Source organism: Mastomys coucha, unplaced genomic scaffold, assembly GCF_008632895.1.
Source record: "Mastomys coucha isolate ucsf_1 unplaced genomic scaffold, UCSF_Mcou_1 pScaffold8, whole genome shotgun sequence".
NCBI classification, from domain to species: domain Eukaryota; kingdom Metazoa; phylum Chordata; class Mammalia; order Rodentia; family Muridae; genus Mastomys; species Mastomys coucha.
This window is the reverse complement of record NW_022196914.1, coordinates 27128255-27141789: the sequence shown is the minus strand read 5'-3', so window position 1 is coordinate 27141789 and position 13535 is coordinate 27128255. Positions and strand designations below refer to the sequence as shown.

Sequence of the window (13535 nt, the reverse complement as noted above, 5' to 3'; positions counted from 1 at the left end):
TTCTCTGTGTAGCCCTGGCTGTCCTGGAACTCACTCTGTAGACCAGGCTGGCCTCTACCTAGTTATTTTTTAATCTACATTCAGTAATGTGTTTCACTATAGGGAAACATGCTGTACAAATGGGAGAGCGTAATAAAGTTGTAGGAGTAAATGGTAAAGATACCATCGTAGTATATTGTGTCAAATAGTAGTTAAAAGACATGTGATGGGGCTGGAGAGATGACTAATGGTCAAGAGTGCTTGATGCTCTTCCAGGTCTAGAGTTTAGTTCTTAGAACCCACTTTGCAGTTCTCGATAACACAGTACTCCATCTCCAAGGGATGTCATGCCTTCTTCTGGTCTTTAAGTGTCTCTGCATGAACATGCACGCACATACAAGCAGATAATATTTATATGAAAAAAGGACAAAGATACTCAGGAGGTGGAGGAAGGAAGAGCAACAATTCAAAGGACAGTGTCAACTATGTAGTGAGTTTGAGGCCAGCCTGGCTTGCGTGATACTTTATCTTAAGCAGTATTGGCACTGTCCTGCTCTCCCTGAAAAGGCAGTTACGTTCCTACGATGGACCTCAAGAATAATAAAACACTTGTTTGGATTTATTTTTAGAAGTACCAGGTGAGATGACACAGCAGGTAAAGGCACCTGCCACCAAAGCTGATAATCTGGAACCTTTTCTGGGATCCACATGATGGAAGGGGAGACCTGACTCTTGCAAGTTGTTCTCTGCCCTCTACATATGAGATCATGGTACATGCACACATGCTTGCACACACAATTAATCAAATTAATTAATTAATTAATTCTTGAAAGGTATCTTGAACCTTGAGTGTTCTTTGTTTTGTTTTTTAATACCTTGAAAGACGGGCTTAAGAGTTGGTTCAGTGGTTAAGAGCACTTGCTGCTTTTCCAGAGGACATGTATTTATAAGCACCCACAGGGTACTTGAAACCATTCTTGCACATGGTGCACATACATATAGGCAAAACGGTCTTTTCCTTTTCCTTCTTTCTCTCTTTCTTTTTTTTTTTTTTTTTTTTTTTTTTTTTTTTTTTTTTTTTTTTTTTTTTCGAGACAGGGTTTCTTTATAGCCCTGGCTGTCCTGGAACTCACTCTGTAGACCAGGCTGGCCTCGAACTCAGAAATCTGCCTGCCTCTGCTTCCCAAGTGCTGGGATTAAAGGCGTGTGCCACCACTGCCCAGCAGGATGTTTTGAAAACAAACAATTTTTATTTTCTTTTATCATGTTTCCATAATATTAATGGAAATGTGATTGTTTTAATACTTTTGTAGAATATATTTTCACTTGGTATGGTTTAGAAAATTTAAAACTATTTAAAGAATTTTGTGTATTATAATTGATAGAAAATTTCCTGGTGTGTTCATGGTTCTGTTTTTGTCCACATAGTACCTGCCAGTTATAAATTGAACATACACCTGAGGATGAACAAAGCTAGCTGAAAAGGCACTTACTTGAGTAAAACTTACATTATTAGCAGCAGAGAATGATTGTTAACTCTTGCATTAATACATACTTCATTATATAACCGGTGGGAAACAATGCAGTATTATTCCCTCTAGTGGATCCTCCTGCTTGAGACCTTGCCTGTCATTGTTTTTATACAATAAAAATAAGGTAAGGAAACAAATGGATAGTTTCAAACCTGATGTGTGTGTGTCCTGTGGTGAGGACTGGCCTAGAACTACTTGGTTCTTCCTCTTGAGGACTTGTGTCTAGGCTGAGTCACCCTCCATGTGGTGGTGCTTCTACACTGTTTATGCTGCCCACCCATTAAGTCCCCGGGTTACCAGAGTTATCAGATCAACTTTGATGCTATCTATCTCGATACTTATGTACAGAGATCCCTCACTTTGCTTAATCATTAGTGATGTTTGTGAGTTTGTAACCATGTATTATAATTGCCTGTTTCTTGTTACTCACTCTTTCCTGTTACCCTGTGTGTTTGTTTTTGAGTGCTCCTACATTAATTTGTGCATAAAAAGACATAGTATATGTCTTTGTTTGGCATTGTTCTTAGTTTCAAGTACTCACTGTTTTTGGTATTTGTTTCTTGTGGATAAGAAAAGTTTTGTTTGTGAACTTTGTTTATTCTACCTCCTTAATTCTGCTGTCAAAAGCATTACATACTTTGTTATAGTCATTGAAGTCTTTTTAAGGATTTTTACAAGTATTCTCTATTGAGAATACTTTTGTCAAGTCTTAAATTTGCTATATATTTTTTCAGTAAATGTTTTGGGTTTTGTTACAGTGGGTTCATTATCTTCCATGTCTCTGTGAAAACTTGATGTTTCTTACCTTTCAGATTTGTCGTTCACAGGACCATTTTTATGATAGCTGCAACATCTATTGGCTAGGGTTTTCCTACTCTTTTTTTTTTTTTTTGAGACAGGGTTTCTCTTTATAGCCCTGGCTGTCCTGGAACTCACTCTGTAGACCAGGCTGGCCTCGAACTCAGAAATCCACCTGCCTCTGCCTCCCAAGTGCTGGGATTAAAGGCGTGCACCACCACTGCCCGGCTGGGGTTTTCCTTATGCTTGGTATTAGTGGATTTTCCATGGTATCATGGATATTTTTGCTTGTATTAAGCCTCTAGTTCTTATTAAAATGCTTGGAGTTTCGTTTTTTTATGATGTCCAGGTAGAAGCTGGAAGTGAACGTCTCTTCCCACCTTTGATGTCAGTAGTGGTGCTCTGTTGTTGCTTGTAAGGATTTCCGGATCCCCATAAGCCCTTCCTGATACCTACAACTGAGAAAAGTGGCTTTTTATTTGTGGAAGTTGTATTCACAATTAGCTCTCCCTTTCTTTTTTTCCAAATCATCTTGGTGGGTTGTGTTCTTGCTGAGTTAGGTGGTTGTTTTCTTGGGCTTTCATTGGCAGAGGGAGGGCTTGGATACATTTTTTTTTTCATGTGGTATTTGTTTTGGGTGCAGTGGTAAAAGTTGAATTAGTTGTTCATGTTTGCGAATGTTGAGACAAATACTATTTAAGTTTTCTCTTTTTCCCCTTTTGTCAGTGGAGTGTTCATCATGCTAAAAGATGGGCCAGTGAGATGAGAAAGTCACTGATGTGAGTTTTCTTATGTTTGTGTATGCATTAAGTTTAGCCACATACTAGAGCCCTCTTATCCTGTAAGTTTTTAAATAACCACAATATTATTTCTATTCTGCTTTTTTATTAACAGTTAATAATTATGCTTAGGATTTCTTTGTATATCCTGTCTTAGAGTATAGTCTGTGAGGGATGTATGAGTATATTTCTGGTTTTAATTTTGTTATTAAGATTTCTTTATTTTGGGCTGGGGAGATGGCTCAGTGGTTAAGAGTACTGACTATTCTTCCAGAGGTTGTGAGTTCAATTCCCAGCAACTATATGGTGACTCACAACTATCTGCAATGGGATCTGATACCCTTTCCTGGTGTGTCTGAAGACAACTACAGCGTACTCACATACATTAAATAAATAAATTAATTAATTAACAAAGATTTCTTTATTTTGTGTATTTTGTGTATGTGTGTGTACCTGCTTGTATAAATGTACACTTCTGTGTGCCAGTATGCACAGAACTGGAGTTAGAGCTGTTGAGATGTCTGATGTGAGTACTGGGAACCAAACTCTGCAAGAGTAGCAGATGCTGTTAGCCTCTGAAGCTATCTTTCATCCCTTGCTGATTTCTTTTTTTCTTTCTTAGTTTTAAAATTATATATTTCTGTTTTGTGTGTGTGTGTGTGTGTGTGTGTGTGTGTGTGTCTATCTGTGTACATGGGTGTGTCACACATTGTGGAGGTCAAAGGACAACTTTGAGGCATCTGTTTTGTTCTTTTACTTTTACCTTTACACGTGGTGCCAGGAATAGCCATCTGCCAGATATACATAGTAAGTACTTTGACTTGCTGAGCCATCTCACCAGCTCCATATTGCTGTCTTAAAGTGTCTTCATTTCTTTTTTGTGGTTAGCCATGGTATATGCTTGGGTTTATTGATTTGTTTGTGTTTTCATTGGGAGTTGCTTATTTTCCATTTTGATATAATTTTGTTTTGTACTTGCAAATATGATTTCCATGGTTCTGAAACAATGGATGAGTGGTCTACAATTACTTTCCTTTTTTTCCTACAGATTTAGTCTTGAGTGTAGGAGGCCCTTAATAATAATTTTACAGATATATTTAGAAAGAGTCATTATCATTATCACACACACACTGCTATCTCCAAAGAGCCAAAAAATGTATCAGAACAATTACTAATGAACAGTGATTCTCAAACTTTAAAAAAAAGAAAGAAGGAAAAGAAAGGAAGCAAGCAAGCAAGCACTCACAAGTACACCAGTGCATATATGAAGGTCAGAGGCTAACTTTCAGCAGTTGATTATTGAAATGGGACTGCTGTGCTGTGTGCTCCAGGTTAGGTAGTCTGTGAGCTTCCAGGCTCTGGTCTGGATCGCCCATCTTGCTATACAGGTGCTGGGATTGCAGGTGCAGTTGACTGCATGGAGCTTTTTTTTTTTTTTCTTTTTTAAATATTTTATTTATTTACTTATTTAATGTTTATGAGTACACTGTCACTGTCTTCAGACACACCAGAAGAGGGCATCAGATCTCATTACAGATGGTTGTGAGCCACCATGTGGTTGCTGGGAATTGAACTCAGGACCTCTGGAAGAGCAGACTGTGCTCTTAACCAGTGAGCCATCTCTCCAGCCCTGCATGGAGCTTTTTATAGGAGTTCTAGAGGTCACACACACTGCAGTTGTCAGACTTAAAGGAGGCATGCTTTTTTTTTTTTACCTGCTCAGCTATCTTCCTAGTCCTGGTTCCCAAACTCTTGCGGTTTTAACATATGTTTATACTAATTTCATTTAACTTAAATAGCATATTCATTCATTATGGTTTTATACATACACACTTTTTCATAAAACTTACCTTTCCAGCTGGGTGCTGGTGGTGCACACCTTTCATCCCAGCACTTGGGAAGCAGGGGCAGGCAAGTCTCTGAGTTGGAGGCCAGCCTCATCTACAAAGTGAGCTCCAGGGCAGCCAGGGTACAAAGAGTAACCCTGACTTGAAAAACCAAAACAACAACAGCAAACTCCAAAGAAGCTGTCTTCTAAATTCCCCAGTTTGGTGAAAAGAGTGGGTTTTTTGTTTGTTTTGTTTTGTTTTTGTTTTTGTTTTGAGGCAGAGTTGTTCTATGTTCCCCTGACTGTTTTGGAACTAACTTGCTGTGTAGATCAGGTGGTTGTCTTTGAGTACAGCGATCCACCAGCCTCTGTCTCCCAAGTGCTAGGAGTAACGAAGTGTGCCACCAAGCCTGGTTTATATTTACAATTGTTTTTAATGTCTAGTTAATAGAACAACAGCTCCTTTTTTTTTTTTTTTTAAATCTGGCAGCATCCAATATATGGTATCATGTGTTCTCTACAGATGTTACTGTAAGCTGGGTATGGTGATATATTGGAGCATTTGGAAACTGACACAGGAGAGCACTGAGTTCAAGGTTAACCTTGGCTATATAATGGGATCCTGTCTTAAAAGAAAAGAAAAAGAAAGAAGGAAAGAAAGAACAGAAAGAGAGACCTCTGTAAACTAGCTCATCAGTAAGTGAAGAGAGACTACTCAGGATTGTTAGAAGGTAGTTCTGACCTTTCAGTCTCTGAATAAGGAAGGAACTCTACAAACTCTAAGGATCCAGGTCTCTGCTACACATTAGTGTTAAGCAGAGCTTTGGGGATTGAGTTTAAGTTGGTTGTCTATACATGACATTGTGTTTGTTGATTTGTCTCTGAGGTGGACAGAGGCCTTCTGAAAAAAATCAGCGTCCTCTCCAGGTGTGTATTGTGTCCTCTAAGGAGATTTCCCTACTTTAGTTCTCCTTCGCCACAGGCTCCTTTCTACACAGACGAACACCCCTGGAGTTGGCCATTGTCTTGGTCTCAGCACTGCTTTGGTCCCAGCACTGCTTTCTCAGCTCTCACAGAGCTGAGTTGCCTTGGACCAATCAGCTGTGCCCATGTGTTTTCTCATTCACTCTTGTCCTTGTCTTGCTGGCTACAGTGTACTAGAAAGTTCCATATTTTGCTCTTTCCCAATTCATACTTGGTAGCTGACCAGTTACTATGTTCCTCCCTGGAGGGTGGGTAATGTGACAACCCCATTTGTGTGACCCTAGCTGTCACTGCTGTCTTTCAGTGGATCATTCTCAAAGAAGGGCTGTTGATACAGGATTCCATATCTGGTGCTGATCCATCTGTATTACCGTCATCCTGTCTACATTGTTGATCTTCATTAATGAATAATTATGTCAGTACTCAGTATAGTGGTAACATTGGACAGTATTTATCTCCTGCCTGGATAACTGGTAATTTATCCAGGATACTCATCTTCATCCATGGTGCTAGTGGCTCTGGTACTTGTAGATAACATAGATCAGCTGCAAGCACATTGCCTTTGTCACCTTTATGTGTTGGTTGCACTGCCTACTGTGGCGGTGACTAACCTGGAATCCAGGTGATGGGGAATCTTCATTCATTCCACAGAGGGGGCATGCTAAACTACTATCAGAGGACGGCAGGGGTATGCATATCACTAACTCTAAGCAGGAAAAGGGGCAGTGAGTGGAACCTCACTGAACTTTACCTCAGAGACTGAGCTCTGAGATAGCTGTTTTGTGGGCAGGGAAATGTAACTTTTCCATATAGTCTTCCAAGAGACTTATCTGGTTGCTTGGTAACCAGGGAGAGTAGTGTAATAACCAGTTAGGTTTTCCTGAATATTTGGTGTCCCTCAGCTTGGATAAGTGGCATTCTGTTACTCAAGAATGAGCAATCAGAAAGTCTGTAATGATACCAAGTGTCTGGGACGGTGCAGCATAGCCCTCAGCTTGTGTGCTTCTAATCCAGAGGATACCACGGGCCAGGAATTATCAGGGTTATCATTATTTTCTATTGAGTGGGGAATTTCCTGAAAGAGAGCAAGTCAGAAACAAACATTATGTCTTTGTCCCTTTGCACATTGACAGTTGTCCTGGGATTAATTGTCACTTGGCCAAGAGGGTCAACAGAGAAAACAGTATTAAGTAATAGCAATAGTCAAATTTCAGAATGTGGCACTGCAGAGGAGTCTTTAGGAGAAATGAGCAAGAGAACACAAAAGATCTCTTGAATTTCTTCCATGCTGCTTGCTGGCCACAGCAGATGGGAGGGCAGGCAGGGGATGTGTGTGCCTAGAGCCCTTAGGTGCCGGGGCAGGGAGTGTGTTCCATGGTTGCTGACTCCAGCCCTGGGCTGCTGTAGCTTCTGCTTAAAGAAGCTATATTCTCATTCTCTGGTAGGAGTCTGCACTGTTCTAAGGTGCTGTCCCAAATCCTAAGTGTGTGTGTACACATGCCTGTTTGGAAAGGGAATCTACTGCGGTTCCTCTGCGGTTTCCATCTTAAGTCCTCAGACATGATTTTAAAAGATATTACTTTTAAAAGTATATTTCTTTTTTCTGTGTATGGGTGTTTTGCCTGTGTGTACCATGCCTGTAGGGATCAGAAGAGGGCATCTCATCCTCTGAAACTGGAGTTACAGACATTTGTGAGCCACCAAGTGAGTGCTAGGAATCAAATCCAAGTCCTCTGGGATAGCAGCCAGTGCCCTTAACTACTGAGGCATCTCTCTAGATCCCTGAACACTTTTAGAAGTAATCTTATTTTAAAAATAAATTTTAAGGTTGGCATACAAAGCTGTGAGCTTCATTCTGGCATTTTCATGTATGCCATTATACTTTGTTCTTGTTTTTCTTTCCCTCAGATGTTTTTGTGTTGCTTAAACCTTTAGAACTGAATTTAGACTTTTTAAAAGTTACACTGTTGGGACACTATTATTTGTGGCTAGATGACATAATTCTACTTATTTGATTGTTTGTTACAGGAAAATGCAAATGTAGATAAATGTGTGGGTTTTTTTTTGTTGTTGTTTGTGTTTTGTTTTTTTCAATTTCATTTACAGACCTAAGGAACAACTCATTTTAATCCATTTTGAAGGAATGTATTTAGATTCAGGTGTACCCTTAACTATAAGGGTACACCTTATTGTTTAATTCGATAGATTTTACCTTTAGCACAAAATATTCTTGTTTTGTTGGTCTTTTTGTATAAAAGTCCTACTCAAAGGTAATCCTGTTTTTTTCTCCTTTGTTATCAGATATATGTAGAGTGTGTCGGTCAGAAGGTACACCTGAGAAACCTCTTTATCATCCTTGTGTATGTACTGGCAGTATTAAGTTTATTCACCAAGAATGGTAAGTCACTTGGAAATTGTATAATTCTTAAATTCAATTTTTAAATTTTTTATTATTTAAATGCATTTTATATATCAAACATTAATAATATTGAGTATTTTGAGAATCAAATGATATATAAAAAATTTGTTCAACTTTTATCTTCATATCCCTTTATGCCCTAAAAATATCACTAATGGATGTTTAATACTATCTATAACTAAGAATCCTATATCTAATGTTGAATACTAAATTGTTTCAAAATGTACTTATTTTCATATTATATTTATATTATTTTAATATTTTTGGAGAGTTAAGCATAGTAAAAGAGCATAAAATATTAAAAATGAATCATTAAGAAATATATTCAAAAGCCCTTATATGATACCACCTGACATAGTGAGAAAGTATTTTTTTTCAATTTTTTTTCAATTTTTTTTTTTTTTAGATTTATTTATTTATTATATGTAAGTACACTGTAGCTGTCTTCAGACGCACCAGAAGAGGGCGTCAGATCTCATTATGGGTGGTTGTGAGCCACCATGTGGTTGCTGGGATTTGAACTCATGACCTTCCGAAGAGCAGTCAGTGCTCTTCCCCACTGAGCCATCTCACCAGCCCCGAAAGTATTTAAAACACATTATATATCTGTGTACCTTGTCTAACAATCAGTTTACTTAAAAAAGATTATCAGTTTCTAGGAGAGAAATTATTTTATCAGTAAAATATAGTAAAATTTCAAAATAGCAAAAACTCTTTGAAGTTAAAATTAAGAAAATGCTAATTTTAAGCATAGTGAGAAAAATTATCAATAATATTTCCATGAAGTTTGTAGAACATGATTTTAATATTTTCAACTGTTGATATTCAACAAACAGAATAGTTATTTTAAGATATACTTCGTTGTCATTTCTCCCTTTTCATTTCTGATTTTATTAATTTAGGTACAGTCCCTGTGCCCTCTGGATAGTCTGGCTAAGGGTTTATCTGTCTTGTTGATTTTCTCAAAGAACCAGCTTCTGGTTTTGTTGATTCTTTGTATAGTACTTTTTGTTTCCATTTTGTTTGATTCTTTCCTGCCTTCTACTCCTCTTGGGTGTATTTGCTTCTTTTTGTTCTAGAGCTTTCAGGTGTGCTGTTAAGCTGCTAGTATAAGCTCTCTTCAGCTTCTTTTTGGAGGCACTTAGAGCTATTAGTTTTCCTCTTACCACTGCTTTCATTGTGTTCCATAAGTTTTGGTATGATGTATCTTCATTTTCATTAAATTCTAAAAAGCCTTTAATTTCTTTCTTTATTTCTTCCTTGACCAAGTTGTCATTGAGTAGAGCGATGTTCAGCTTCCATGTGTATGTGTGCTTTCCATTGTTTTTGTTGGTATTTAAGACCAGCCTTAGTACGTGGTGATCTGGTAGAGTGCATGGGATTATTTTAATCTTCTTGTATCTGTTGAGGCCTGTTTTGTGACCAATTATATGGTCAATTTTGGAGAAGGTACCATGAGGTGCTGAAAAGAAGGTATATTCTTTTGCTTTAGGATGAAATATTCTATAAATATCTATTAGATCCATTTGGTTCATAGCTTCTTTTAGTTTCACTGTATCTCTGTTTGTTTCCATGATCTGTTCATTGCTAAGAATGGGGTGTTGAAGTCTCCCACTATTATTGTGTGGGGTATGTGTGCTTTGAGCTTTAGTAAAGTTTCTTTTATGAATGTGGGTACCCTTGCATTTGGGGCATAGATGTTTAGAATTGAGAGTTCATCTTGGTAGATTTTTCCTTTGACCAGTATGAAATGTCCTCCTTTATCTTTTTTTTTTTTTTTTTTTTTTTTTTTTTTTTTTTTTTTTTGATAACTTTGGTTGAGAGTTGATTTTATTCAATATTAGGATGGCTACTCCAGATTGTTTCTTGGGACCATTTGCTTGGAAAATTGTTTCCCAACCTTTTACAGTGAGGTAGTATATACCTTTGTCACTGAGGTGCATTTCCTGTATGCAGCAAAATGCTGGATCCTGTTTACATATCCAGTCTGTTAGTCTATGTCTTTTTGGGGAGTTGAGTCCATTGATGTTAAGAGATATTAAGGAAAAGTGATCATTACTTCTGTTGTTTTTGTTGTTAGAAATGGAATTATGCTTGTTTTGCTACCTTATTTTGGGTTTGTTGAAAGATTACTTTCTTGCTTTTTCTAGGGTGTAGTTTCCCTCCTTTTGTTGGTGTTTTCCATCTGTTATACTTTGTGGGAGTGAATTTATGGAAAAATATTGTGTAAATTTGTTTTTTTCATGGAATATCTTGTTTTCTCCATCTATGGTTATTGAGAGTTTTGCTGGGTATAGTAGCCTGGGCTGGCATTTGTGTTCTCTTAGGGTCTATATGACATCTGTCCAGGATCTTCTGGGTTTCATAGTCTCTGGTGAGAAGTCTGGTGTAATTCTGATAGGTCTACCTTTATATGTTATTTGATCTTTTTCCTTACTGCTTTTAATATCCTTTCTTTGTTTAGTGCATTTGGTGTTTTGATTATTATGTGACAGGAGGAATTTCTTTTCTGGTCCAGTCTATTTGGAGTTCTGTAGGCTTCTTGTTCATGGGCATCTCTTCCTTTAGGTTAGGGAAGTTTTCTTCTATAACCTTGTTGAAGATATTTACTGGCCCATTACATTGGGAGTCTTCACTCTCTTCTCTACCTATTATCCTTAGGTTTGGTCTTCTCATTTTGTCCTGGATTTCATGAATGTTTTAGGGCTAGGAACTTTTTGCATTTTGTGTTTTCTTTGACTGTTGTGTCAATGTTTTCTATGGTATCTTCTGCCCCTGAGATTCTCTCTTCTACCTCTTGTATTCTGTTGGTGATTCTTGCATCTATGATTCCTGGTCTCTTAAATTCAATTTTGTCATCTCTGTAGTAAGAATGATCATTTCAAGGCCGGGCAGTGGTGGCACACGCCTTTAATCCCAGCACTTGGGAGGCAGAGGCAGGCGGATCTCTGAGTTAGAGGCCAGCCTGGTCTACAGAGTGAGAGTTCCAGGACAGCCAGGGCTATACAGAGAAACCCTGTCTTGGGAAAAAAAAAAAAAAATCAAAAAAAAAAAAAGAATGATCATTTCAGTGAATTGACCCCATTTCACTATTTTTAAGACTTTGTTATAAAAGTTTAAAGTTTGAAAAGAAATTATCCATAGTTTAATACCTGGAATGTTATTTTTGGTATATTGTGGATATGCTAATGATAGTCTTATTTCTAGCATGGAGAACTTGTTTTGTTCATGGGAATAATTATGCTTTTCTGGTTTTGAGTGGTGTAATAGTTTATATTAATTAAATACTCTGTGACAAGAACTGTCTTTGATGCTTTACACGTCTGTTTTTTCTTTATTTACTTACGTATTTTATGTATATTAGGGCTCTATTTGCATGTATGCCTGAGGGACAGATGAGGAAATCTGACAGAAGATGGCATCAGATCCCATTATAGAGGTTGTGAGCCACCATGTGGTTGTCGAGAAGTAAGCTCAGGACCTTTGGAAGTGCTCTTAACTGCTGAGCTATCTCACCAACCCCTGCTTTATACAACTTAACACTCGCGCTCACTCTTTGCAAGAAAAACCTGGAACATTATTATGTGGATGAAGAAGCAGAGTATAGACAGAAGGAATGACTTGTCTAAGACTAATGCTTGCCAGGGGCAGAAGGGGAATTTAGACCTGCGAGCACTGTGAGGCCAGGGCGATCAAACCTGATCCTGACCCCTGGGTTATTTAGTATTACTCAGTATTCGTTTAGCTTGGAAGAGATTAGAATTTAGGTTGATTAAATCTTTTTATTAATAGAGTAAATATTTTTTTTTTCTTTTGGTTTTTCAAGACAGGGTTTCTCTGTATGGCCCTGGCTGTCCTGGAACTCACTCTGTAGACCAGGCTGGCCTTGAACTCAGAAATCCACCTGCCTCTGCCTCCCACGTGCTGAGATTAAAGGCATGCGCCACCACTGCCTGGCCATACTGGTTTTATATTTAGCTGTTTTTAAGTTTTATAGTCTTAGGACATAAAAAAGTTAAATATTCTATATTTGAAATGTTGAAAACTATAAAAGTTCAATAATAATAATTTAATAACATGGGTTTTCAATGAAACTCTGATATTGCTTTGTTTTAAACACTGTATTTATGAATGTATTTGTAATTACAGCTTAGTTCAGTGGTTGAAACATAGTCGGAAAGAATACTGTGAATTATGCAAGCACAGATTTGCTTTCACACCAAGTAAGTTTGTTTGAAATTTTCAGTTTTCTCTTATTGAAATTTACAGTTTTCTTTTATTTCTGGCAACAAAGGCGTTTAAAGAGTTTGAAAGCAGTAATTTTCAACGTCATTGTCTTTGATAGTAATAGTAAAAACCTGTTCCACTTGGAAGGCTATTTTAAGAATTCTCATGCTTTATAGGCTGTTTGTAGGCATAGGTGTCTGTGAGTGCTTGTGAAAAGCCGTCACTTAGTTGCATTTGGTTTTCAAATCATGGCCTATCTCATTTTGTCCGTACTCTCATTTTTACTATATTCTGTAATCTGTAATCTTTTCTTAGTCTATCTTTTTAAAAAGAAATCCTGTCAGTTTTAATTTTATCTATTAATTTTCAGTATGTGTCACTAAAACGTTCCTTCCTTTTATGAGTCATTATCTCTCTGCAAAAACAATGATGCCTTGATTTTATCAGAATCTAATATATTCAGTTTGATCTCTTTTCTGAGTTAAAAAGTGTGATATTAAAATAGTAGTAGTAAAGAACAAGTCTTAGAGCATGTTTTTTTTCTTTTTGAAACCAACTTTTAAAAATGTATTTGCATTTGTGTTTGTGTGGATGTGCATGGCGTGTGTGTAGGGGGAGTGTTGCACATATGTGGATGTGCCAGAGATGGATATGGTTTGTTCTTTTTTGAGCCATGTATAACAGCCTTGGTTGTCCAGGAACTCACTCTGTAGAATAGGTTAGGCTCGAACTCAGAGATCCACCTGCCTCTGTCTCCTGAGTACTGGGATGCCCTTGATTTTATTGCCTTCTAACAGATATTGCGGAATCTCATTTGGACTCACTACTCCTCACCTCAACAAGTCTGGCTAGTGAGGTTGCCCTGAGATCTGCTGTCCCCACCTTTTGAGCACTGGAATTATAGGCAGGCCATGGCTTCCATGCCTGCCCAGCCCTGCATGGATGCTGGAGATCCTAACTGGCTTGTATGTTTTCTTCCTAGCCCAAGG

At 37.7% G+C, this 13535-nt stretch overlaps 1 protein-coding gene across 2 annotated transcripts in view; it reads left to right on the top strand.

Moving 5' to 3' along the window:
• Marchf6 (membrane associated ring-CH-type finger 6) overlaps window positions 1–13535 on the top strand; it is a 74018-nt gene that overhangs the window by 13678 nt on the left and 46805 nt on the right. For both annotated transcript variants that reach the window (XM_031360566.1, XM_031360565.1), the window contains exons 2-3: window positions 8202–8298; window positions 12469–12542. In XM_031360566.1, the coding sequence (XP_031216426.1) occupies window positions 8202–8298; window positions 12469–12542 (171 nt within the window). The remainder of the gene's footprint in view (window positions 1–8201; window positions 8299–12468; window positions 12543–13535) is intronic.